The sequence below is a fragment of the Strongylocentrotus purpuratus genome, unplaced genomic scaffold, assembly GCF_000002235.5.
Source record: "Strongylocentrotus purpuratus isolate Spur 01 unplaced genomic scaffold, Spur_5.0 spur5_scaffold_20, whole genome shotgun sequence".
NCBI lineage: Eukaryota > Metazoa > Echinodermata > Echinoidea > Camarodonta > Strongylocentrotidae > Strongylocentrotus > Strongylocentrotus purpuratus.
In genome coordinates, this window is record NW_022145606.1 from 7,844,357 (window position 1) to 7,872,032 (window position 27,676).

General features: G+C 36.2%; 1 protein-coding gene across 2 annotated transcripts in view; it reads left to right on the forward strand.

The window, feature by feature from the left end:
• The first annotated feature begins 2,538 nt into the window (after positions 1-2,538).
• Positions 2,539-27,676, forward strand: part of LOC579034 (transcriptional activator protein Pur-beta) — a 54,431-nt gene continuing 29,293 nt past the window's right edge. The window contains exons 1-3 of one of the 2 annotated variants that reach the window (XM_030992688.1): positions 2,539-2,671; positions 3,626-3,661; positions 22,346-22,458. In XM_030992688.1, coding sequence (XP_030848548.1) covers positions 2,629-2,671; positions 3,626-3,661; positions 22,346-22,458 — 192 coding nt within the window. In that variant the 5' untranslated portion in view covers positions 2,539-2,628. The remainder of the gene's footprint in view (positions 2,672-3,625; positions 3,662-22,345; positions 22,459-27,676) is intronic. The other variant, XM_030992689.1, reaches the window with a different exon arrangement.

The following is a 27,676-nucleotide window of genomic DNA, read 5'->3' on the forward strand; positions in this document are numbered from 1 at the left end:
ACAAGACCACTGCTCTGCCACTGAGCCATTGTGCCTCCTCAATCTAATTGACCTTCTACTAAAGTTATCCAAAACGACTACTACTGAAGATATATTTTGGTTTAGATTATCAAGATACACCAATGACATAAAAACTAATGATAGCAGAGGTGGCTTCTTATACCAATCTATCACTTGGTGGAGAGTGGCAGATATGGATTAATGACAGTATTACCTTTCAAGTCTCCTTCTACACATGTCTTGCTCTTAACTGTGAAAAAGATATGAAGGAAGAAGTCATTGTTCAGTTAACCTCACAAAGAAATCATCTAAATCATTAACAACAACAAAATAATTCCCCCCCCCCCCCCAAAAAAAATAAAAATAAATAAATAAATAAATAAATAAAAAATAAAAAAATAGTAAAAGCAAAACAAAAAAGAAGTTACAAGTACTGTATTATGAAGTAACATAAACAAAGCAAGGTAAATCAAGCTGTGTTATTTGGCCTTGAAATTCAGAGCAATCCTCATTCAAAACAAACTTTCAAGAGTTGAAAATGAAGTTTAAAGTACTTTTCTTTCTTCATTAGTAAATTGTTATGACTATATTGCAGGGAATAAATTTACAATGAAGAAACCTCATTGCTCCAGAACTCAAAAGTGGATCTAGTTTAAATCTGCATACTTGAGTCAAAACAAGGGAAGGAAAGTTTTTTAAAGGTCTGGCCTACAAGTTACACACAAACCTGTTTTAGGTACAACTCGGCTCCTGATCTCTGCGATAAACTCAGGTTTGACCTTCGCCTTCTCGTCACTGGCAAACGAGAGCTGCTTGAGGGAGCTCTCCTCTATCAACGACTTGTAACGACAGGGGATGTGATCACCGATGAAGTTGGAATACTGCATCTGGTCGATCTACAGCATGTACAGGGTCAGAGCAAAGAAAAGATAAAGAAAATCTTCTTAAATGTTTAGTTAAATTTAATTGTTAAACTTCTAAGGCCAAAGAGTAAAAACTAGATCCTAGCCCAAGCATTTCTAATTTCAACAGTGAGACCACATGGTCAGGTCTACAATTATGTTCGACTTACTTGAATCTTGAGTTGAGATCTTACTCTTACTCTTACTCTTGGAAGGGGAAAAAGGAGGGGGGAAAAGGGAGACTCTGCAGTTTCACAAAGCTACACGAGACTCGACCAAGGCATTTCTCTGATGGCATGTATACAGGGTCAGAGAAAAAAGAAAAGATAAAGGAAAATCAAAATTTAATTGAATTAAATTTCAGCAGTTAGAGTTGAGCCAAAAACTAGATCATCAACATGGTCCTAGCCTAGCCCAAGCATTTCTAATTTCAACAGTTTTAAGTTAGAGTAGACCACAGTTTCTATATTTCACTTGACTCTTGAATGACGGAAAAAAGGAAAGGAAGAAAACCTTGCCCAAAAGAAAGGAGAAAGGAGTTTTTTAGTTTCATGAGAGTCCACCAAGGTCAGGATTTTTTCTTCTGAGTGATGAATTTGTAGACTCTCGCTAGGCCTAGCGCCAGTTTTTGTTTTAATACTAGTAATAGGCCTAGATTTTCTAGCTTAGAGTCTACTGTCTAGTCTAGATTCAAATATTAATAATAGTCTACTAGATCTAGCTAGACCCTGGGCAAACCAAGGCTAAGCTATCGCTTATCTAGTCATGCTATTACTACTAGATCTAGTACTAACGTTAGGCCTAACCCGTCACATTTGCACTCGCAGTAATTAGTCTAGACTCAGATTTTGACTTTACAATTTGATAAAACTAAAAGTCAGTAGTAGGCCTAGGCCCTAGACTAGATCTAGATCTAGATCTAGAGTAGATCTAAAGTAAGTTTCAACAAAAAAAATAACAATGAAGATTTCATACTCAATTCATAGACTATTCATAAGATAGTATTTATACTAATAGTCTACTAATACTATTCAGTTGCCAGTCTCATCTAAATAAACTTGCTTTAGTCTAGACAATAGTATTGACATTGTTAGACAAGTTTAACTTTAGGTTTTTATTTTAAACTTTAAAAGTTAAACTTTAACTTAGTTTAAAATAAAACTAGAGAATTACGAAGGTCCTCACCAATGTTAGTTATGCCCGTAGACTCTATGCGATGGGAATTAAACGAAAAGTTGAATGTTGAGCGCATGAATCAAAAGTTTTAGTTTTGTAGAAGCAATAAAAGTCAATAAAGTTACCAGTTCACTAAACACTTGCGACGTTTTTCTTGTTGTGTTGTTGCAAAAGTATTACGACATATACAACCGAGGGGCCGACCTCACGTGAACTTGCTCTAGTATAATTATGTCAACAATGATACTTAACAACCAATGAAATTTCTTCTTAGACGGAGAAAGTTTTGCCATTGAAATTTATTCACATTTCTACGCACTTGAACCAATGAAAATGGGCGTAACATTCGTCGCTCTAATAATATCATTTGGACTGGTGAATTATCAATAGGGGTGGAGGCTTCATTGTCTGAGCGTAAGGCTTTTGCAAGTAAAGGGCTGCCCTGGTATCGGTAATGTTGGCCCATTGAGTTTGTGTATAATTCATTGAGGGTCGATAGCAGGAATCGTCGGCATATTGAGGGCGAGTACAGATAATCCTGGAAGGCGAGATGTCGGATCGGGATAGTACGGAGGAACAGCCCCAGGGCCAAGGTAAAACTCATCTTAGAATTAAAATTTACCCCTATATTACCTTTTCAGTATATTCTCCTCCATCTGTGATCGTTTCCGTGCTTGTCGTTGCTTTTTTCTACCGACATTTTTCGCCGTAAACTCAGTTCCGACAGCGACCGCATAGCACAGCATACGTTTCCGTACTGTCATGACGAGCTCAAAACAAAATGGCTGAATATGAGAAATTGCGAGCCGGTATACGATGTAAAACCGGCTTAATTTTATGAATTAAGAGACCTGACAATATAAAATCTATGTATAGCCACCAAGAAGAGATGTTTTAGAATAGAAAGAAACCATCAGTTAATATATTTTAGGGCGAATTCAGCTTAAATTACTAATGTTTTCGCAATGTTGTTCGCCGGTTGTTTCCACTGGTTTCCACACAAATCGTATTGCACTATCGAGGTCAATTATTGGATCGCAGCTGAAATTCAATGCAGCGACAGGGATAAATATAAAGTACGGATCTGATTCTACATGTGAAATGTAATGTCATGAAAATAAGCTGTGTTAAGATTGATGAATATAATGTGATAGACATAGATCTACAGATAAAATGGTGTGTGTAGAAATAACAGAGTTGACTGGTTATTATTGAAAGCAATGTTCAGTTCATCTATCTACCTGGTAAAATAAAGACAACATCAAACTCAAAGACTGTCTTCACAATCACAGTTTGACTTAAATTTGAGTGACATCTCTTTGAGGAGTTGTCCATGTTGACTGTTGACATTGTTGTTGAACTGTGTGCAAGTTTGTCTTCATTGTGTGGGCCTGCAGGAAGTATTTTGTGAGATAAAATAAAATAATCTTTCTTAAACTGTTCAGCAAGATTTTATCTCACTAAGAGTAAGACACGCCCGTTTGTGATGCAACCACACATTCTAAGAAATGTTGTTAGATTTCACTTTCTTTATGTTCATCCAATAGCATCAACACGGTCTTTTGGTCAAGAGGGCGACGAGAGTAAGTGCAATTTTTTTTTTACAATTCTCACTACGGATACTTGAAAACGTAAACAAGATTTTGCTAGGATTTTCTTTAAAAGAGACTTGTTTACAATTAAATGTGCATTTGTAATTGTACCTGTGATGTAGTCTCATACGAGTTAATTCTGAACAGCATTACAACCTACAAAGTACAAGCATCATTTCAAGTAGGACAAAGGTCACACAAATCTTTGAAATATAACTCAATAACCCTAGTAGAATGTTACTTGATAATTTAGTCTGTTCTTAGTATTTTGTGTTTATTTTGATCACTCGACTAGCAGTATACTTTGAAATAAATGTCGCACTAACATCATACATGTTCATTGTGGATCTAATGTCCATCTGATCGATGAAACATCGCCTAACTCATTTTAACTTGTTTTAACTTGTATAAATCATTCACATAAAATAAGATGGGCATTATCGTTAAAGCTGTGCATATCATGTTTAATGGGTACACGAGAAGTAGAGATTGAGATCAAATGAAAGATAAAATCTGAGATAAAAAGTAATCTCAGAAATACAAATTATTCTGTAAAGAAAAAATAGAATGTTGTAGGGATAACAGCTCCAAATACCACCCAGAATAACAGTTAAAAGAAGCACCTTTACAGGTACATGTATTAGAGGATTTGAAGCATAACAAAATGAACACGGTAGCAAGGTTCAGTTATTGATAAATACAATGTAAGTACATGTAACTCAATTTGCATTTGGTTCCTTCTGCTTCCTTATGCTTCCTTATTGTCTAAAACATGTACAATAATGATCAGTTATATGCCCACCAAAGGAGTGCCGGAGGTATGTTTTGGGGTTGTCCTCCCGTCCGTCCCGCTTTCTCGTTATCGCGATATCTCAAGAACCATTTGAGATATGAATTTAAAACTTCATGGTAGTATGTATCACCATAGAAAGATGACCAGGAGGTCAACTTAGGAAATATCAGCTTGTAGTAGTAGCCTTGTTGTCGTTATATCTTATGAACAATTAGAGGTATTAGCCTCAAACTTGGTGATACTTTTGTATCACCATAGGAAGACAGTTTCATTAGATGTAAGGGAAGTAGTTTAAAGGTCACTCAAAGGTCACATATATCAATTTCTGAAATTAAATGTGTATAAAATGTTGTTAGCCTCGCTATCGCAATATCTAAACATGGTGATTGCATTACAATAGGAAGATGATCCAATTACATGTTCATGTACATGTGGGAAAAAAAGAATGCTTGTGTAGACAATCAATAGAATGTAACCAGTGACATTATTGTGTTCTTGAATCCCATTGCTTGTCCATCCTGGGACCCGTTTCACAAAGCCTTTTTTGAATGACAATTGACAAAAATCAGTGACAGATCTGTTGATAACCAATCAGAAGCAAGGATTTCAGTAGCTTATAACAAAAACTGTCATTTTTCACTGATGACAAGTTTTGTGAAACGCCCCCCTGTTCAGTTCTTTACATTTCATAAAAAGTACCGGTAAAAGTCAATTACTGTAGATCTTTTCAGCAGGGCATGTACAATGTACTGTATGTACAGATTTGATGAAAAGGAAATATTGCCTGTTTTTAGCTAGAAGGGCATTTTCTTGTATACTTCAGCACAGAGTTAACACCCTCCTGGCTGTGAACAGACGAGCAGGGGAGCGTTTCACAAAACTTGTCATCAGTGACAAATGACAGTTTTTGTTATAAGCTACTGAAATCCTTGCTTCTGATTGGTTATCAGCAGATTTGTCACTGATTTTTGTCATTTGTCATTGAAAAAAGGCTTTGTGAAACGGGTCCCTGATCTGAGGAATACAAATTATGGGAAGTCGTACATTTAAGCTAGATATAAAAGCTAGATAAAGCTGAAGCCCTGATTTAATATGACATATTGCAAGATTGATTAGCAGCCTATGCATAAAAAAGGGAATTTTTGATGAGTGTCCGAACATACTGCAGGTAATTATTCCTTTTGTTTCATAGTATGGGAAGTCATACATGCACATAAAAATAGATAAAAGCTTAAGCCCTGATTTAATATAATGAAATATTGCAAGATTGATTAGCAGCCTATGCATAAAAAAGGGAATTTTTGATGAGTGTCCGAACATACTGCAGGTAATTATTACTTTTGTTTCATAGTATGGGAAGTTGTATTGCTTCATGAGCAGGGAATCCCCAGCTTGCTTCAAGTAGGGTTTCAGTCTCGAGCCAGCCGGAGAGAGAGAGAGGTGTGCTATTTATATCCCAGTTGCGAAGGGGCTGTCGAACAGACATGTGTAATGTAGGCTTATACTATAGATGTAGATGTGTACGCTCTATGCCATCTTATGTCATATCTACAGTGTACAAGGGCTTCTCAGAATTTTTTCTTCTATCCACAGATAAATGCTGTTAATACACATACAGTACACACAGTTAATGTTTGATTTTCATTTCGTTTATCAGCAATGCATTATAGATTTTGTTTGCCACAAAATTGAGGAATTTGTAAACATGCATACATGCATACATGTACATTTATTTACCAGGGTTTCTCAGAATTGCTTCTATACATTTACAGTACAGGCAGTCATTGTTTGATTTTGATTTTGATAAATCAACGATGCATTTTACATTTTGTTTTGCCATAAAATTGAGGAATGTGTACAAAAATCGTAACAACATTGTTGAGGATGAACCAAACCAAACAAACAAGCGCAAAATAGGTCCTACATTTTACATACACTGTACATGTACAACACATGTGTTCCCTCTTTGAGGACATACATGTAATGGATCATGTACATGATTCACATTGAGGAGAGAGCCGATGAGGACCAACCCACATGCACAATATGAAGATGTCAACATTGTCATGTGATATTGCGCAACATTCATGGCCTGGCTAGTAAACAAAGTCATGTCATGCCCTGTCATGTTGCACTGCTGTTCTTTTGTCATGCTCGTGTATTGCATCTGCAATTTGCCTCTGCTTTAAAAGTTGGTGACCTGACATTAGGTCAGTTTGGATCCAGAAGGGCGTGAACTTGTATAATTAATACACAGTGATTATGCCCTTCTATTTCCAACTTTTTTTTTTAATGGAATGTGGAAAATAAATGAAATAAAATGAAATGAACAGATTATTTTGCCCTGTGGAGTCTTTGGACACTGGACACTTATTCACTGTTGCACCATCATCATGCCAATGTTACGCCTGCCCAACATTGAAAGTTGGTGCATGAGTTGGTATCCCATCAATTTATCTTCAGTTTGGAGCCAGATTGCCTTTATGCTTTATCATACAATTTTAATACTGCCTTCTTGGTTCCAACAGATGTGCTCTTGACTCAACTTTAAAACTGTGTGACCCAAAATCTGTACATATGTACAGTAGGCCCTATAGTAAGGCTTCTCAAAGTTCTGACCGTGACCCTTCAATGAAGACCTTAAACAATTTAATTTTTAGGAGTACATAGTAGAATGTCTGAACATACATTTTGCATCAATGGCTTTGATTCCTCTTGCAATCACTCCATTCTGTGCCAAGGTTTTGAGCAGCTTCTTACTGGAGAACATTGTCCCCCCCTTCCCCTCCCCTCCCTCCCATCCCCTCCCTCCCCTCCCTTCCCTCCCCTCCCCCACTGATATACACATGTGTACCATATCTTCAGTGTTCGACTGTTTCTGTTTTAAATCTTTAAATTAAGATACAGAACATAATATGTACATGTATATCATAGACATTTGCGTAATTTTGCCCCCTTGTTTCAACCTTTAGCTTTCATGATGGAAATCACATTTGGACTGTCACAGAAAAAGTTTGAAAACCCCTTATTGTCCTATACCCAGGCTATATTGTATCTCCCCCAACAAAGCACAGCACTACACTACAGTAGTGAGTACATGAACATGTAGGCCCCATAGCTTTGTATTGTTAGGATGAATCATGGAGCACTAGATAGTCTAATCTGATTTATAGTGCGGAGGCCTACTGGAAAAAAAATGGGTCTTTTTATGGAAAAAAGAAGAAGTTTTGTATCAAACTATTTGAAAGAACCATTTGAAGCTTTCACTGTTTATACTTCATGGTTATTCGTTGTGATTCCAATATACGAGTTCAGAATAACCAATTTTTAGTTGTTGTTGGAGTGACCTTCTGGAGTTTCAATTATTCTCTGAAATAAAATGGGCGTAATGCTGGAACTGCCCATACGTGTACATGTACAAAATGTACCTTGACTTTTCTTTGAGATAGACATGTAGATCATCTGTTTGGAGCCAGCAGGGTGTTATATCATTCAGTGTGTACTTCCTCTTCTGATCCTCAACATACAGTATGGTACAGATACATTCAACATTATAATAATAATAATAAAAACGTTACTTATAAAGCGCTTACCTCCGAAGTCTCTAAGCGCTATATAAACAAAATAGACTGATAAACAATCACCTATTTAACAAAACAAACAATTGCAAATAGAAATTACAATACAGTGAACAGAGTTAATTAATCAGCGAAAGCAATTCTGAATAAATGTGTCTTAAGACTAGTTTTGAATAGGTTAACATGTAGGCCTTTTTATAATAATGAGTGTTAAGCACTTTATAAGCACCGTTTTTATTATTATTCATTCATGGTTGAATACAAATCATGATTTGCAGCCACTGCCTTCATTGTTAACAATTTACAGACAAATTATTACAAAAATACAGAGAATAAAATAGTGCTAATTGTAGAATTATTATACTAGCAACTCGGTCAATTAAGGATTATCAGTTTTAGACCATTGTGGTTTAACTTGAATAATAAAACAATTAGAAAATAACAGGACAAACATAATAAATCATTAAACATAATTCAATGAGGAGAAGTAATTGTATTTAGATCAGTCATATGATAGTGATATAAAGCCCTTTAAATCTATTGTAGATTGACATTGTGTGTTTATTTTTAGAGTTATTTTCAAGATGATGTGCAGTTACAATTGATAAATCGACTAAGGAAGTGTACAATTTATAGTATCTGTTTCCATACCCTCTTTCCCTACATATTTACCTCCTCTTGTAGGAGCTTGTAGAGCGCTATTAATAACTATTAACCAGGAAATGTGCCAATATTGACTCTTGTTACTTACTTCCATTCATATTTCTAACTCTTAGACTGAGAGATGTAAAAGGATCATTCATTTAGATTATATATTCCACAATCCACAGTTTGAGTTGTGTTTGTCTAATAATGAACGTTGGCTTGTTTACTTTTTTCTTATTTCTTACTCACTTATGTACAGTGTACAAAGATATTAGTGTACAGTACTGAACATTGTACATATACAATACATGAATGTTTTATTTTTCTTGCTCTCTCTCTCCCTCTACTCCCCTCTGTCAGCCTTTCTTTTTCTTCTCCTCCTTCTCCTCCTCCTTCTTCTTCTTTTTCTTCTTCTTCTTCTTCTTCTTCTTCTTCTTCTTCTTCTTCTCCTTCTTCTTCTTTTTCTTCTTCTTTTTCTTCTTCTTCTTCTCCTCCTTCTTCATCATCATCTTCTTCTTCTTCTTCTTCTTCTTTTTCTTCTTTTTCTTCTCCTCTTCTTCTCCTCTTCTTCTTCCTCTTCTTCTTCTTCTTCTTCTTCTTCTTTTTCTTCTTCTTCTTCTTCTCCTCTTCTTCTCCTCTTCTTCTTCCTCTTCTTCTTCCTCTTCTTCTTCCTCTTCTTCTTCATTTTCTTCCTCTTCTTCTTCATTTTACATGAAATTCCTATTTATGGAATGTCTTTTACATTCCCCACACCTATCACATTTGCTTTCTTCTTTTCTTGCTCTCTCCCTCACCCTCCTATTAGCCTTCTTTCCTCTTCTTCTCTTTCAACTCTTCTTTTCCTTCTTCTTTTCATCCTCCTTCTCCTCCTCCTCCTCCTTCGCTGCTTCTCTTTACTTCTTCTTCTTCTTCTTCTTCTTCTACTCATTCTTCTTCTATCCTTTCTTCTTCTTCTTCTTCTTCTTCTTCTTCTTCTTCTTCTTCTTGTTTTTTTCATTTGACATGAAATTCCTTTTCTTGAAGTTTCTTTTAAATTCTTCTTTTTATTTATGTTACATGTATCATGTAGTATCTTTATTCTCTTTCCAGTTCCTGTTTCTTTCTCTCTATTTGCAATTACACGTATATCTGCTTGCCTTTATTGTCTCCTCCTCTATTTAGCTCCCTTTCTCTAAATATTTTACTTTCCTTTCTCTTTCACCTCACCTTTGTCTACCCTCTCCCTCCCTCTTTCTCTCTCCCTCTTTCTCTCTCTCTCTCTCTCTCTCTCTCTCTCTCTCTCTCTCTCTCTTTCCCCCCTTTTTAGATATACTATTTGTCCTTTATGTTTCTAAGACATTGTATCTTGAAAACTTTCATTGCATTCTTTTTTGTCGTTGAATATTTTGCATTTTGCATTACCGGTAGTATTACTGAGCTGTCTTTCCAAGTATGTTTGCCTCACCCTGTTGTTACCACAAGCAGTAACCAGTCATGACTTTAACGATTTGACGTGAGTGATAACTAGAGAGAGGGAGAGAGAGGGAGAGGAGGGGTAGACAGTCAGAGAGTGAGAGAGACAAAGAGAAAGAAACACAGAGAGAGAAAGAGAGGGAGAGAATGTCAGAAGTCTGGAATGCTTGCTTGCTTTCTTGTGGTTTTTCAAATCACCAACCAAAAAAGCCAAATTTGAACAATCCGCAGATCACAATCTGTGAAAAAAAACTTCCACTTTGAAGTTCCCCTTCTCTTTCCCTCTTTGTTGGCAAGTTTTTCCAAAGGCAGGAGGGGGGAGGGGCCGCCAGGCTAGTTTACCCCATCAGGCAAAACTTTGCTCTGTCCCGTAACGAGGTACAAAGCCCCTGATACATCTATCTCCATTTGTGGTTTGTTAATTGTACATCATTCAATTAACATGCGTGAGCCTTATTGGCAGCGAAATACATTTTTTTTTAAATACCCTCATTTGAGCAGCTGCTTAAGTGTAAGTCATTCATGGCGAGCTCTGCCAACAAAGCCTAATTTTGAACCAAAAATGAAAGTAATTCCAGTTGTGGTTTTTCAGAGTGTACACTTCAGTCTTCTTCCAGCACAGAAACCACATAGTGGTACAAGAAGCCTTTGAGAATTGTGAAATGCCATTTCCATTCATGTGATGCGCTGCCTGTAGGTTAGCTTCAAGCAAAAGAAAGCCTGTTCAGACTTCAAGAAACATATAAAAAATCATTGTATAGGAGTGTCAGACTTGAAAACAGCATTGTAAAAGGAAATATTGTAATTAAAAATTTAAGAGGTCGATTGACATGTCGGCTTACCGATCATTAGTACATGTACATGCAAACGATAAAACCCTAGATTCAGTTGCACGATTTTCGTTCAATACACTGTGTTTCTTTATCAAGTTCTCGCTTAAAACGATGCTGAAGTATGCGTTTATTTATACAACTTTTTGTTTTACGACGCTTCTTCATGACGTTAAATAAGGGGAAAATTAAGTCTGTTTGTCTGAACGGAGTGAATGCCGAGTGAGCTAACCCCTCCCCCTCCAATCTCTACATCTTATTATTTTCTTTTTTTTTAAACATAAACCACAGACATTCCATTCTGAACAAAGCTAACACCATTTTCGTTTCTACTCAAGCTCACAAAGAAAAACTGGTTTAGCCAATGATCTTCCAGCTTTACATGTATGCCATGAACTAATTTCAAACTTTAACAAAGAATCAAGATGCGTTTTTAAAGTCCACACATTGTAAGAAATGTGCAAGAAATTGTTCTTTGTCCCCCAATTTCCCAGCCTTAATGATTCCCCCTTCAATATCTTGTCTGGTTTGTCAATTTAACGGTTATTCAAAGTTATTACCCCAGCAAAAGTTCAGAATGTTTTTGTTGTGTCCAATTAACGAGAGTCGTTGGTCATTCCATCCCGAGTTCATACACATTAATGTATTTTTATGACACACATCATTTAAAGCATGTGGGACTACATTCACTGTATTGAGTTTCTAGCAGTCTAGCCCTAATGTGTGCTTTCATTGCTTTAGTGTGTCACTAGCCACTGTGCAGTTCAGAGTAGTTTTATTTGCTGTCCAGAAAGTCAGGTTTCAGTGATGGACTCTTCTTCTGAAGGTAAAAGTTGTATTTTTTTGCTTCCAAGTTCCTATTTTGTGAACAAAATTAAAAATGCTTGATCAGAATTTTGCAGTTTGGAATAATGTGAATGTCTGCATGTTCTTTTAAAAGTGTATGTAATAAAGCATACACTTGTCTATTGAATTGAAGTTTGAAATTGTGTGCAGTATCATCAATTACTGAGTCACTTGAAATTTATGGAATTCCTTTTCTAAGAAAATTGTGGCCTTTCCAAAAGGTGCGGAAGAGTTTGTCATGTACATGTACAGTATGCACAAACATGTTTTTGTATCAAGGGAAACATTTCTAGCGTTACTAATTTCAATAAGATTCAACCTTCTTTGTTTTTCTATTCAAGACATTTTATTCCACACAATATTTGATTTTGTATCTACAGCACTGTAGCAGCAAGGGGTAGTTACTCAAACAAGGCTTCATATAAATAGTTTAGCAGTGTTCCAGGCAAATACTTTAATTACAGATCTACATGTAAAGGAAATAATGATTTTGATCCACATATACCGGTATGTCTTCTGCACTACAATATAATCCTTGGATTACTATTGTATGGATGCTTTCCTTGTCTCAGCTGAATATAGTTGGGTTCACACAGAAATCTGCAAACTTAAACTTAGGCTCATGGTTTCAAACTCTGAGGTTATCTTGAAGTTACTGACCATGTGTGAATACGGTTCATAGAATAACTACAAGTACATCTAGTGGAAGGTTCTAACTGGACTTCATGTGCCTTGCAGATGCTACAACTTCAAAGTTTCAACAGCTTGTAGTTGCAATGATTGCTTGATCGGTGTGCAGTTTAAAACCTTGACCACTTGTTTCGGTCCAGTGTGAACCCGTATTGTTAGGTCAACTTAGTAGTTGGTTGTTAAATTTTTCATGGTTTTATTGGTAAAAACTAGATGGTTCCATGTGGACATAGAACTACTCAGTAAATTTATTAAAAAAACAATTTTGTTCAAAGGAGCTCTTTATGTTGAATACATTAACTCCCTCTCAAGACTGATATTACTTTAAAACAATGTTTCTTGACTACACTCGACTGATTTGCTATATTTCTTTTTTGTGATTTACACATTATACATATAAAGCAGAAAAAGTAAGCGAATCACAGCAAATGTTCAGTCTATTTCAAATGCAGTATAATCAAATAGCAAAATATGTAGAATTGGAAAATGATAATAAACCGTGCCATTTTTTTAGGAGGAAAAACTGATTTATTTACACGTTAAAAAAAATTTGAACTGCTATATTTATGAGTTCAAAGTTTTTGCTCTCTGCTCATTTATAATGTGTAAATCACGAAAAGGAGAAACTGTATTGCAATCCGTTATCACTGTATGGTCCGAAATATACCAATCTCAAAATGTCATTGATTTTTTTAATACCCCCGGTAGCTTTTTTTACACTTTTGGAACCTCGATTTGAAAATGCCATTGAATTTGAAAACGGTTATTTGTCCTGTAGGATTGGCAATTTACAAGGTAGAATACAAAACCCATATAGCGATGTGATTGTAATTATACTTGTGCCATCATGAATGTTTCATGATGTCCATAAACATCCCATTCAGTGACATTGGTAGTTGACAGGGACAGTAGGCCTGTCCTCATCAGACCAAAGTTGCAAAATAACCAGCTATTTTAACTAGCCCAATCTTTTTAATTAGTCAGCTACACCCTGTAATTTGCGTTTTCATTAGCCCGCAGTTGCAATTAGCAGGCTATTTGGTTGAGAAAATATCCAAAGAAATAGTGGTCTTGTTTCCAAAATAACCTGCTACAGTATTTGGGAAATAGTCCGAGCTAGTTTGTGATTAGCATATCGGTCTGGAGAGGACGCAATTTCGAGCTGAACATGAAAATATCCCAAGTCTGAAAATATCGGGTTATTTTGCAACTTCGGTCTGATGAGGACAGGTCTAGGGAGGTTGGTCAAGATGACCTTTTCCAATGACTACTCTTCCTTGATAGAGCCATGAATAAATAGCTAGCATTTCATTGCTCTGATTTGTTAACCCCTTCCATACCAAGGGTGACTGGCATGGCGAATCCAGCTCTAGAATGTGTGTGTGTTTAGTAATGTGTTGGAATATAAAAAGGCTTTTTTTCTTCTTTCAGAAAGAGTAGAAGTTCAGAGAAGTAAGAGATAAATGGGGGCGATAGAGAGAGAGAGAGAGAGAGAGAGAGAGAGAGAGAGGAAAAGGGGGGGGGGGATGGGGGAGGGGGTATTATTATTAGTTTTTTTTTTTGGGGGGGGGGGGTGGGGTGGGGTTGAGGGTAGCAGGTTTGACATTAAGATGTAATCACAATTCAGACATACAATGTACATGTAATAGCAGTTGAATTATTCATACCCTTGTAAACAAAAATTGAATTAGGGCCTTTGTTGAATACTTCATGATGTACTGGTAAGCTTTATGTACGTGTCACATTCTCAAGAAACATAAATTAGGACAATTCATTTTTTTAAACATTTCCAAACTTGGTCCGGGTAGGAAAATTTAAGCTGTTAACTGTAGATAGAGACAAATAGTAAGATCTTCATAACAGAAAAAGAAGTGAAGAATAAGCAAAAAAATAGGGATTGGGATGAGCATGTGAAAGAGAAAGTATTCTGAAAAATTGATTTGTTCAGAATTGATTTATTAAATAATATCATTTAATTTTCCTATCCATCATGAATTTGCCCTTGACACGGTTTATAGTCTGACCTCCCACACACTCTAAACCTCAATACCACACAAAATACTTTCATTTCCGTTTTCTTCAAGATGATGAGAGCTTAGAAGAAGAATTGGGCAGTGCACAAATACCTGAAATTCTTTGTGTGAATTACTTTCAAATTCAGAAGGTCTTCTGTTGAAAGAAAAATGTAAATTTAGTGATTTGGATCTATAGGTACTGAATAAAATTGCGAGATGATATGATGTGCTCCAAGTACATCATTCCATTACTGGGCACAGCATGACCCCTCCCCCCCCCCCCCTAAAAAAAAAAAAAAGAGAAGAAAAATATGCAATTGAGTTGAATATTGAATTTGCCGAGTCTGGGGGATATCAAGTAAATTGCATGTTCTTTCTTTTCAGGTGATATTGAAATAGGGCATAATTTTATGAACACACATGTACACCGTAATGTCAAAAGGTGAAGCAAAAAGCTTCTTTATAGTCACAAAGTAATACCTCATTGATAGGAGTTCATGCCCTTTTCCCTCTTCGATGAATACATTTTTTTTCCTTCTTTTTCTTCGTCTTCATCATTTGTTTAGCATCACTGTATGAATCATTCATGCAAAGAGAGAAAAGGGCATGAACTTTATAAATGAGGTAAAGACTCTTTTTGAAGAAGATGACAAAGAACGAAAAAGAGATTTATCAAATGGTATTTGAATTGTGATTAGAGACATCTTGAATTTACATGTACAATGTACAGTATCTGTTTCCATGTTCACGTTTAAATCCAGAATATTACATTTAACTTTAATTGTCTCTATTGTGTCATTCCGTGTGTGCTTTTTTTTGCGCATCTGCTAATCAGTTCTGGGCCCTGTTTCATGAAACTTGTTACCAATAACAAGTTACAATAACTGTTATAAGCTACTGAAATCATGGCATCTGATTGGCTGAGAGCTACTTTGTCATAGAAATTGAGCATTTGTTATTGATACCAAGTTTTATGAAACAGGGCCCAGATGTCTTGATAAGTGTGTGTTTCTTTTCCTGGGGCTAAAGTACATTCAAGTTGCAATGAATGGTATCATGCTCATTCATCAATCAATCTTAGAATGGGAATGGAAGGTCAATAAACTTTAATTGTACAGCATTCAGTGGCCTGGTTCAGCCATTGAGGAAGGCACTGACATGTTGGAGGGGAGGGGGGGGGGGGGGGGATATCTCTCTGATTGCTAATTAGGAGGAGGGTGTTTCAAAGGGTCCTACCCCTATAATTTTTGTTTTGGCCACTTATATTTCTTCCCCTCCACTTCCTCCTGATAGCTGCATGTATGCCGTTATAATTAAAGTGATTGCATGGAGATATTTTGATCATTAGAAACAAAATAATTGCAGTAAAATACATTGCTTTTTTGTAAAAGGGGTATGATTTGTTTGTCTTTGTTTATTGTGCACGGCCCATGAAGCCCTTATTAAATGTTATTGTGTTGTGTTTTTTTTCGGGAGGGGTGGGGGTCTAGAGTAAATATTTGTGAGCCCATGTGCACTGAATCCCTGCTATTAGTTTTAAGCTGCTTACAATACAATTTAAATCAAACACCAGAATCCTATGATTTGTATATTTGTTGTCTTCAAAAGGTAATTATTACATTTTGTGATGATCATCTCTTTAATTTGAACCTGTAGAGGTGTTGTGGTCTAGTGGATAAGTCACTGGAATGCGAACTACAAGGTACAGGGTTTGAATCCCAACACTAACATCCTATGGCAAGACGTTGGTACCATATTTGCCACACCCTACCCAGGTGAGGTAAATGGGTACATACCTAGTAGGATTATTCCTTGAAATGCACTGTGCACTGATAACAGCTGCTTGAGGTAAGGTTAATCATTACCAAAGCTCTTTGGAAGTGCATAGTGACTTTATATCATAATGTGTTATAAGCTATGTAAGAACTGATTGTTATTACTATACATATACTCTAAAAGAAAAGCAATCAGTTGTACTGGTAGTCACAGAGTTGAATGAATGAATTTGCCTAGATTGCGGTGGTCCAATTCCCAGAAAAATAGAGCTGTAATTGATTGGTGGTATTTAGTGGTAGACCAGAACTTAGATAAACTAGATCTAGCCTATATTTTTGTGGTTTAGACCCCCTCCCCCCACTCCCCTTAACCTCCTTTTGCAATTATTTACTTTTCAAAAAATTTGAGTACATAATTATTATTCTTTGAACTGAAGATAAATGTACATTTCAATTTGTATTGCTCTGTGTGATATACACTAAAAATAAGGGGGGGGGGGGTTGTACTTTCAATTACATGTTGTTTGAGTGTCGATGTGGACTAGGGAATGTTTCCCCATATAAAAAATGGATATAAAAAAAAAAAAGAGAAAAGTAGAATCATTATCAGTATTTTCAGTGTACTTTGTTCCATTTTCTCTACTAATTAGGTAGAGGTGTTACTGCATACTGGTACATCACAAGCCAAGTCTCCCTGTCAAATAGTCTAGAAATGTTTTTTAACATTATATTTACCGGTAATCATAATAATAATAATAATACATAAGATTTGTATGGCGCCATATCCACTTGACAATCAAATGCTCAAGGCGTAGCTTGTGCAGAAGTTGAAATACAGTATGATAATCTTATACAAAAGTGGAATAGGAAAGATACAGACGTGAAAGGAAATGGTAACGGTAATCAATTATCAAAGGATAATGACCCTAACATTGACGATCCTTACAAGATAATTACTCAAATTATATTCATGCAGTACGATCCTCTTGCCCTTTTGTAAACAATTCTAAAACCACCCCTATACATTTCTACATACAGGTAATAACGAAGGTAATATTTGTTTTCTAATTGCATTAAGAATTTCTTCGAACTATTTAATTGGCTGGTTTACTCATTTTTCAATGCAGTTCAATTAAATGCTATAAAGCCTCTTTTCAAACCTAACCTGTAATTATTTGGCCATTTATGGAAGCAGCCGAATGGCGCCTTTTGTTTTCTCTGAGGTTTGCCCTTCCAAGAAAGCGTGATGACATCATGTTGACTAAGATTGACATGGTCTTTGTGACGGTGGTGATAGGGAATGGGAGTGAATCAGACTCAGAGAGAATGTGCCTTGTTACATTCTGTTTTAATGCTAGTTATTGAACGAGAGAGAGAGGGAGAGGGAAGAGGGAGGAGAGGAAAAATAGAGAGAAAGATTTTTTTGATTTTGCTTAAATACTGACAATGATTTTACCTTTCTTTAACTGACATCATGTTGACTATTAAACGATTGACATGGTCTTTGTGAGGAGTAGCGAATGAAGAGAATCTGGCGCATTGGCCGATATATTACTTGTGCATGGATCAGAGTTGACTTGATGTGCTTTGTTTCATTCTGTTTTAATTCTAGTTACAGTATTGAAAGAGAGAGAGAGGCAGAGGGAAGAGAGGAAAAATAGAGAGAAAGATTTTTTTTATTTTGCTTAAATACTGACAATGATTTTACCTTTCTTTAACTGACATCATGTTGACTATTAACAGATTGACATGGTCTTTGTGATGGTGGTGATACATGTAGGAGTAGCGAACGAAGAGAATCTGGTGCATTGGCCGATATGTTACTTGTGAATCACTGAATCAGAGAGAATGTGCTTTGTTCCATTTTGTTTTAATGCTAGTTATTAAAAGAGAGAGAGAGAGAGAGAGGGAGAGGGAATGATGAGAAGGAGGGGAAAGAGGAGGAGAAGAAGAAGAAATAGAGACAGACAGAGAGACAGACAGACAGAGAGAGAGGGAAAAGGAGAGAGACAGAGAGAGAGAGACAGAGAAATAGAAACAGACAAATAGAGACAGACAGAGAGAAAGAGAGAGAGAGAGAAGAGAGAGATCTTTTTGGATTTTGCTTTAGTCAATTTTTTTCAGACTATTGTGCTCCAGAATTTTCAATTAATTTTTGAAAGGCAACAATTGCTTTTGAAAAACCTGTTAATATCATTTTCAGATCTACACCGTGTATGGCACTAGGTACCATCTTGAAGTGACTGCTTTGTATAGAAAGTAGGGGGAGGGGGTTCATGACTGTACAGTATTTTTGATAAGTACATTATATGTCTTCATGAATATTTGTTCTTTTATTTGTAGCCTGCAGTTGGCTAACTAGAACCTGTAGATTTGAGTTATGTCAACAAACTTTTAGCTTGAATGGAGAAATAGGGCTTTTAAATAGAGAATTAGAATTTGTCTTTATTTTAATTTTCTTGATGTTGACAAATTCTACATTAACCATTAAAGTAAAACCTACTCTAGGAATAGCTACATGTACATGTGTGCCCTTATTTATTGCTCAGTGATGTTAATTGGAATGGAGACAAGCCTCCAAATAGTAAGGTATTCTATGATTCTATTTAAGAAACATTCATTTCTAAATCTTAGTCTACAAATGCTTGTTGAAATACTTTTAGACGTAAGCTTTGATATATCACATTCTCAAGAAACATAAATCGGAATAAATCAATTTTTCTGGTACTTAACACATTAACCAACTTGGTAAGAGTATGATTAATTTAGTTGTTAACTGTATAGACTGTATATATTTGAACGGTCGCGTCTCTCAGCATCGCTGATAACCTTTAAAGTCAATGCTCGCTGACAGAGTCAAACCCAGTTTACATTGTAATCCCCATAAAGGCTTGACTTGGGAAGGGAAAGCGTTCCTCCACGTCATGACGTACAACTCCAGAACATGATGCAGGGCGGTGAAGAAAAGACGCCAGAAACCAGACAATACAGTGAAATTCAAGCTGACTGAATGTTACAGAGAGAGAGAGAGAGAGAGAGGGGGGGGGGGGGGAGGGGGGGGGGAGGGGGGGGGGGGGTAGGGGACATGGAAAATTGAAGATGTGAATGGTGAATGGGAGAGCAGCAAGAATTCAAGAATGAAAAGAGAGAAATAGAGAGATGAGTAGACAACTTGACATTCAAAGAAAGGATGGGGCGAGTGAAGGAACGAGTAAAGAGAGAGAAAGTCAGAAATAATGGAAAAGAGGACGGAATGGGGAAGAGAGAAGGGGGTTAGTAGGACGTAAAAGTCTTGAAGAGGAGGGTGAGATCTAAAGAAGTACCCAACAAGAATGTGAGAAAGGAGTGAGGATGAGAGGGAGAGAGAGAGAGGAAGCAGAACGAAAGAGAAAAAGAAGAGAGCATTGGAAGAAAAAAAAAGAAAGAGGGAGAGAGAGAGAGAGAGAGAGCAAGCATGCAGAGAGAAAAGAGTGAGATAGAGGGGAGGAGGAGAGATGTCAGAAATAAAACGAAGAGAGAGAAGGAAGACGAAGTAGCAAGAGAAAAGAGAGAAGAAAGAGAGGGGAGAGAGAAAGAGGGAGAGAGAGAAACATATACATGTACATGTAGGGAGAGAGATAGAGAAGAGGAGATATAAAGAGATGAGAACAAGAGATGAGGAGAGAGACGGCGATGTAGCTCGAGGGGAAGGAGGGTAAGAGAGAGTTCAGTGCATCATTTATCTCCAAGATGGCAGGCATGGTGCGTGGTTCATCTAGAGTTCAACCTCTCTCTGCCGCACACATAGGGGATTGTATTTAGATGGAGAGAGAGCAGACTTTGCACAATGCTCTCAGTGATCGAGAAGAACATGAATAATTCCCCTTTCTCTCTCTTTCACAACATACCCTTTATCTTGGGTGAGCCGACTGTAATAGACGCTCGTTCGTACGTTACCCCTCTCTCCATTCATGGCTCAATAATTAAAAGCTTTTAAAAACGGATATATTAACAATAGACAGCCTTTAATATAGCATTCCTTCATTCATTATTTATATTGCCGTTTGGTTAAAACTTGTATTGACGAGATTATCAATTTTGCATTCGAAATAACTTTTTAGGAGGAGTGCGCACAATCTTTTTGTGACTTGTGATGGATCTCTTTGTTGATTGTGTGGTGAAACATTTAATTTTAGAATTTGCATCAAACTTTACTCATTCAGATTTCAGGTACTAGAATAACTGGAAGCTTCTAAGAGTATTGCATTATTTTCTGCCCAATTATAGGCCATTGTCCAAACTTCTTGGAAAATTCATATGTTGTGATACAGATTGTGTCCTTAAAGACATATTTACAGGAAAATGTTGAAATCATGCACATTTCTTTTCATGCGTGTGCATGTATTTAATATGACTTTGAAGAGATAGGAGAGTTTTTGCTGTGCTTTGTTGTATTAGTATTATTATCAGCATTTTTTTTTTTTTTTTTTTTTTTTTTTTTTTTTTTTTTAGGGGGGGGGGGGGGGGGTCATTGGGGTTGTGTCCATTATGAGGTATTATTTGAGGTAAAGTAGAACTAGCACGTAGACTGCATAGATACACATGTACATATAAAGTACATATACTGTATAGCCCTATGGATAATGGGCCATTCAGGTGTTGTGTAATCGCCATGCTTCACTGCCCATGTCTACTGGGCTCTAAATCATGCCATTCAGGCTGCGTCTATTAGGAGGTAGTGGCAAGGTTATTTGAGGTCAAGTAGATTGTCAACAAACCCATATTCCTATGCCGAGCTATCAGTGGACCCCACAATGCATTGCCCTATGAGTTGGCTAGGCCCTCTTCATGACTGGACCAGAGCCATTTATACACAGAGTTTGGCCAATTTTTGTTTCTCAGTTGATTACAACATATGGTACAAGCCTATTCTCTTGTTTAGACTTGCCGAACATTGTACATGTCCATGTTGCATTGTTTGCAATGAAGAGGGGCTACTCCATAGAAAATGCAATGGAATATGATGTACATGTACATGTACAGTAAGTGATGTAAAGAAATGTAATTCATTATAATCATGATTGTCATCAAGTCATCATTATTATCATTGGTTCCACCAATTATTAAAGGAGTTAACTCGTTGGTTCCACTGACCACCTCTAGCATTGAATTATTCACAAGTATACTCTGATACTTTATAAATCACTGGACTTCTTATAGTTTATTCAATCGTGGATAATGCTGTTGACATGCTTTTGGATAGCATCACCAACAATAAGCAATGGTATTTCATGAGTTGTTCAAAAAATAGAGTGGGATAATTATGCTCTTACCCCCCCCCCCCCCCCCCCCCCCTCTCTCTCTCTCTCTCTCTCTCTTTCTCTCTCTCTCTTTCTCTCTCTCTCTCTCTCTCTCTCTCTCTCTATTTCTTTTTTAAAAGTATTTCATCTTCCCAACTCCTGATGCCATTTCGACTGATTTCACATACCTACAGTTGTACAATAACAAATGTCATGAATTGTTTAAAATATGGAGCCAGGATATCATTATCTTAATTTTTGTTTTCAATTTTTTTTTTTTAAACTTTCTTTTCTTAAATCTTTTCAAAACAAATACTCTGTCTTTCTTCCCAAATCCTGATGCCATTTTGAACTCATCTGAAACAATTTGACTTCTACGACTTGCAAAGTCTATGACTTACATGTTTTAATAAATGTTCTCTATTGGCCACTATTCTTCTTTGATTGATTATGTATTCCATATTTTGTGCACACTCATTATTATCTGAGGGGTCCACAATTTACAAGCTTTGCTTTTCAGTGGACCTCTCCATTTCCTCAAAATATAAATGCAGTTACATGTAAATGTTAAAATTCATTTTTTGTCTTCCTAAAATGTATTAATTATTATTAAGATTTGTTTATTACAAATGTAACTATGTTTTGTATACATTTTACATTGTATTCGTTATTATGTATTGTATTTTGTTGGAAATAAAAAAATAAAAATGAAAACAATGAAAAGAAGTTAAACTTAACAGTTGCCATTATTTTTTGTTCATTCTTGTTACAGCTGGGGTGCAGGAATTGGCCACCAAAACCCTGCACATTCAGAGCAAGAGGTACTACCTCGATGTCAAACAGAACAGGAGAGGGCGTTTCCTCAAAATAGCAGAGGTAAGTGAGGTGCGATCAACCCTTTCATCTTCATATTTTTTAAATTTGTTATTTATTTTTGATCATTTTATTGTATCATATCATATATCATTGTATCATTCATGAACATGAAGCCAATTTAAAGTAGCTCCTGCAGGGGTATATAGAGGGCAGCACACTGAGCCAACAGGTATTACGCTCCGGTGCGTAGTAGTGTCCCTTTATGAGTACCTCCGTACGGGAGCGTAATACCGTTGGCTCAGTGTTTGCCAAGTCGCCTACTTCACGAAGGATGCATGGACACCCAAAAGACCATTTTGAAAAATCATCAATTTTTTTTTTTTGGGGGGGGGACTACCACTTGCACTGCTGGTAAAGTTTGCTCATACCGTTTTTGGATGAGTAGTGTACATGCCCACCCTGCAACAGGAATTGATATCTACAAGTTGTTTTTAAGGAACTAAGAAACTTTTACGAACTACAAAAATATTGTGTTGTGTCTATTGTGATCCAATAGACCATTTGTGTAATGTTATCAAAATTAATTCATAAATCTATGTTAAAGGTAAAAGACCAGTTATGGTCATGCGATTGCATTGTGAAAGAAACGTTGTGGAATCGATCAGAAAAGGTTGATCATCTAGCATCTAGCATCTGCAAGGTTCTGGAATCATCAAAATGATAAGAAATTTGGCCCATTCTTCGTAAATTTACAAGCACTATACACAGAAAGATGTATATGGGACTACCCTATATCTCTCACAGTCCATGAGAGAAACAAATTTACCAAATATATGAACTAGTAGGCGGTATCCCGGCAAATTTTGTATCATCATGTATTAGTCAAAACATATTCTTTCACATGATTGGTAATTTTGTATCATCATGTATTAGTCAAAACATATTCTTTCACATGATTGGTAACGAGAGCTTCCATTTCATTTTTTGAAATTGGGGCGTTTCCAATACTGGTCTTTACCTTTAAGAGCCATGGTACAAATTATTTCATTCACTTGTTAACAAATAATTGTATTACCCGGTACAGTAGTCAGAATGCATTGTTGCTAGGCAGAACAAACATCATGGCTTGTCCTACCTAGCAACAATGTACAATTATGTGTAACAGGTGAATTAGATATTTTTCTACGTGATGGCACTTAACAACGATTTGTGCATTACCGTGATTTGATTACATGTACATTATGAAAATGGCCTATTAATTTGGGAGCATGATACTTGTGAAGCAGAATCCGTTGTAATTTTCAAATTTTCCCTGCACACACAAGTTTCCTGTTTTTCAGTAATGGTAATGTTTGCCTTTAAAGGGATTGGGTAACTTTGTCTCAGATTCTTTAACAAATCCTGGATTTAGCTCATGCTGCAATCATAATTATAAACCTTTAGGTCAGTCAGGAACCCCGTGAATTTTACAAGCCCAGAGCCTGTCAGATTATCAAGATATTTATGATTGGATTGACAAATTTTGAAAACCGTTTGCCAAGCGGTTTTCATAACACTACAGTCTATTGGGGAAAACGAGTATGGTAGAATCGGTCACTCAAAGGTTTTTTTCTTTTTTAAGGCACTTCTTGATCATTTTAAAGCGCATACCACAGACACTGATAATACGTAGGGCCGTGCATCTCAGATTATGTTGTTAAACGATGCCTTTAAACCCATGCAGCTACAGCATCAAGGAAATATATGAAACCCATTGTCAATTGTCACCTTAAAATAGGTTCTTGGTTCAAGTGTTCAATTATTCAATTGTGGACAACATCTCTCTTAATATGAATTATTAACTATATACTAGTCTTACCTTGAGGCAGAAATGGTCATTTTCTTCCAGGGCCTCATTTCACAAAACTTGTCTATCAGTGACAAATGACAGTTTTTGTTAATTATACAAGCTAGTGAAATCCTTGCTTCTTATTGGTTATCAGCAGATTCGTTCCTGATTTTGGTCATTGTAAAAATGCTTTATATATATGGGTCCCAGATATCAGGTTGCGTAGAGAGTTGTGCATACTGTAGTCTCATTTCCCCGACTCATTTCACACTTTCTTTTTATCATTTTTTTGTTGTTGTTATTTTGGCAAAATAACAAATACAAGAAAATACAGTGAAAAACAAAATATATGAGCAAGTTGATGTTTAAAAACACCATATATTTACATCACTAAGAAAATTGTGTTGTTCAATGTTTTTATATGGAGATCTGGCATGGCCTGAAGTTGTTGCCTGTGGCGCCTGCAAACTGGTGTTTATTACCATGCATGCATTCTCTGAAAGTGGTCAAGATGGTCAGTCAATCGAAGCTCCATCGTCCCGGGAGCGCATATTTTTTTTACACAACTGTTTAGCCATTTTCGCGAAAATAATTCTTGAAGTGCTCTGGTGAAAGAGTCTAAGTCGTCAGCGCACTATACTAGTAGTACATGTGCAAGCACGTACACCCAGGGAAGGAAAGATGATAGAAAAGTGAAAACAAGGATAGTGGAAAAGGAAACAAGGAAATACTTAAGGAAAGAGAAGAGGATAATTCAAAGGAAAAACATAGAAATACATAACGGAAGAGCTAAGAGGATTATTGATTTGGGTATAGAGTATAGACTAAGGAAAAACATAGAAATCATACAGAAGGAGAAAATGATAGATTAAATAAAATGATTGAATTAATGAATGGATGGTCAATTGAATGAATGAATGGATGGATAGATAGATAGATTGAGAAAGGATGGATTGGTGGATGGATGGATATATTGAGGATGAATAGATAGATAGATTGAGAAAGGATGTATGGATGGGTACATGAGGAAGGATGGATGGATGGATGGATAGATTGAGAAAGGATGTATGGATGGATACATGAGGAAGGATGGATGGATGGATGGATAGATTGAGAAAGGATGTATGGATGGATACATGAGGAAGGATGGATGGATGGATGGATAGATTGAGAAAGGATGTATGGATGGATACATGAGGAAGGATGGATGGATGGATGGATAGATTGAGGAAGGATGGGTCGATGGATACATGAGGAAGGATGGATGGATGGATGGATAGATTGAGAAAGGATGTATGGATGGATACATGAGGAAGGATGGATGGATGGATGGATAGATTGAGAAAGGATGTATGGATGGATACATGAGGAAGGATGGATGGATGGATGGATAGATTGAGAAAGGATGTATGGATGGATACATGAGGAAGGATGGATGGATGGATGGATAGATTGAGAAAGGATGTATGGATGGATACATGAGGAAGGATGGATGGATGGATGGATAGATTGAGAAAGGATGTATGGATGGATACATGAGGAAGGATGGATGGATGGATGGATAGATTGAGAAAGGATGTATGGATGGGTACATGAGGAAGGATGGATGGATGGATGGATAGATTGAGAAAGGATGGGTCGATGGATGGATGGATTGTTGAATAGTTCTAGGATAGTCTGGATAGATTGAGGAAGAATAGATTGAGGATGGAAGAGTAGATTGAGGATGGATTAATCGATGAATCTAGATAGATAGATAGAGGAAGGAAGGATTGATGGATGGAAAGATTAATAAATTAATTGATGGATAGATGTCTTAGATGAATCCTTGTAGATGAATGAATAAATGGATGGATTCATTGATGAATAATAATAATAACAAAAACGGTGCTCATAAAGCGCTTACCACCGAAGTCTCTATTTTTGGGTATTTTTGTATTTATTAACATTTATTTCCTTCTCAACAGTACAATATGAAACACAATGTATATATACATGATATATGTAACAATTATTTCAACATAGAGTATACAGTAAATAATTCAGATACGGAAGGAGGCGAAAACCCGGAAAGCATAGCTTGAGTTGGGAAAGCCCATAATAAATTTATGCGCTATAACAAAAAAAATACAATGATATACCTGTAAAACAAATACAAACAGTGTATTAAACAAAACAAAAAAAAGGAAAATAAACCTACAAATTACAATACATATGAAATATATAGAGTAAATCAATCATCAAAAGCAATTTTGAATAAATGTGTCTGAAGACAAGTTTTGAATAAACAGCTTGACAGTTGTTGACATTTAAAGGTAATTTGTTCCAAAGTTCAGCAGAAGCTTTGCAAATGAATGAATGGATGGATGAATAGATTGAGGATAGATTCACTAATTGATTGGTCAATGGATGGATTGACTGATAATGCAGTTCAATGCTTTTAATAAACATTTTGTTCAGAAACATTAAAATAAATTTGTAGTAGTTTCCAGAATATGACGAGGGGCATTTTCTGCATTGAACGTGTAGGAGATCAGAGCAGTTTTTACCCTAAAAGATTAGTGTAGAATAGTGCACCACCCCTCCATGCCCTATCCCGTAGCCCCTTTCTTTCTTCATTTCTTTTTTATTCTGGATTAAGTTTAGATCTTCTCATATTAAACTTTGTTGTTTAATCTCTATGACTCAAGCTTGATCAATAAACTTCTGAAGAGATCTAAACTCTACTGTCTACGCTATCTTTCAAAAATAAATCATATTGTCAATCATTTTATTAAAAGAGGTAAGACAAATCTTTATGGGCAACAATGTATTATGTTTTTTTTTTATTTTCCTTGGTGTACTGCTACATGTACATTTTCTTTTTTTCAAGATGCAAATAGAATTGGAGATTGTAACAAATACAGTTCCGTACGTGTCATGAATAACTTTCATCCAGACAAGTCTGAACATGCTTATGCATTGTAAATGTCAGAGGTCATAATGTACCTTAGCCTATAATAGAGCGCGGTGTTCAGCCACAAAAATAAACTCTTTTCCCCACGAAATGTATCACAAAATAAGAAAAAATAACTTGATTATTTATCACTAGCTTAACACTAGCTTAACTTTCAAACCCATACATCAGTACATTAGTATTCAAGTATTCAAAATGTACTAATGTTTTCTTTTTTTTTCCTAATCAAAGAGCAATATTTTTATGCCATTACATTTTTTGCACCTTCTTGAAGCGCTTTAATTGATACGGCTGTTATTGACCTAAGTCAGTTAACTTTGATATAAAGTGATGTTAAAGCCCAACTGCACTACTTATAGCTACTTGCGCCCTCTATATATCAAACATTTCCTAATCGGTGACCATTGGTCCCCCATGATCCCCTTTTTGTTATGTTAATTGAGAGCTGATTTGGTGAGATAATAACCTGTCAGTGACCATGCAGGGAGGTCTAACACATCCCC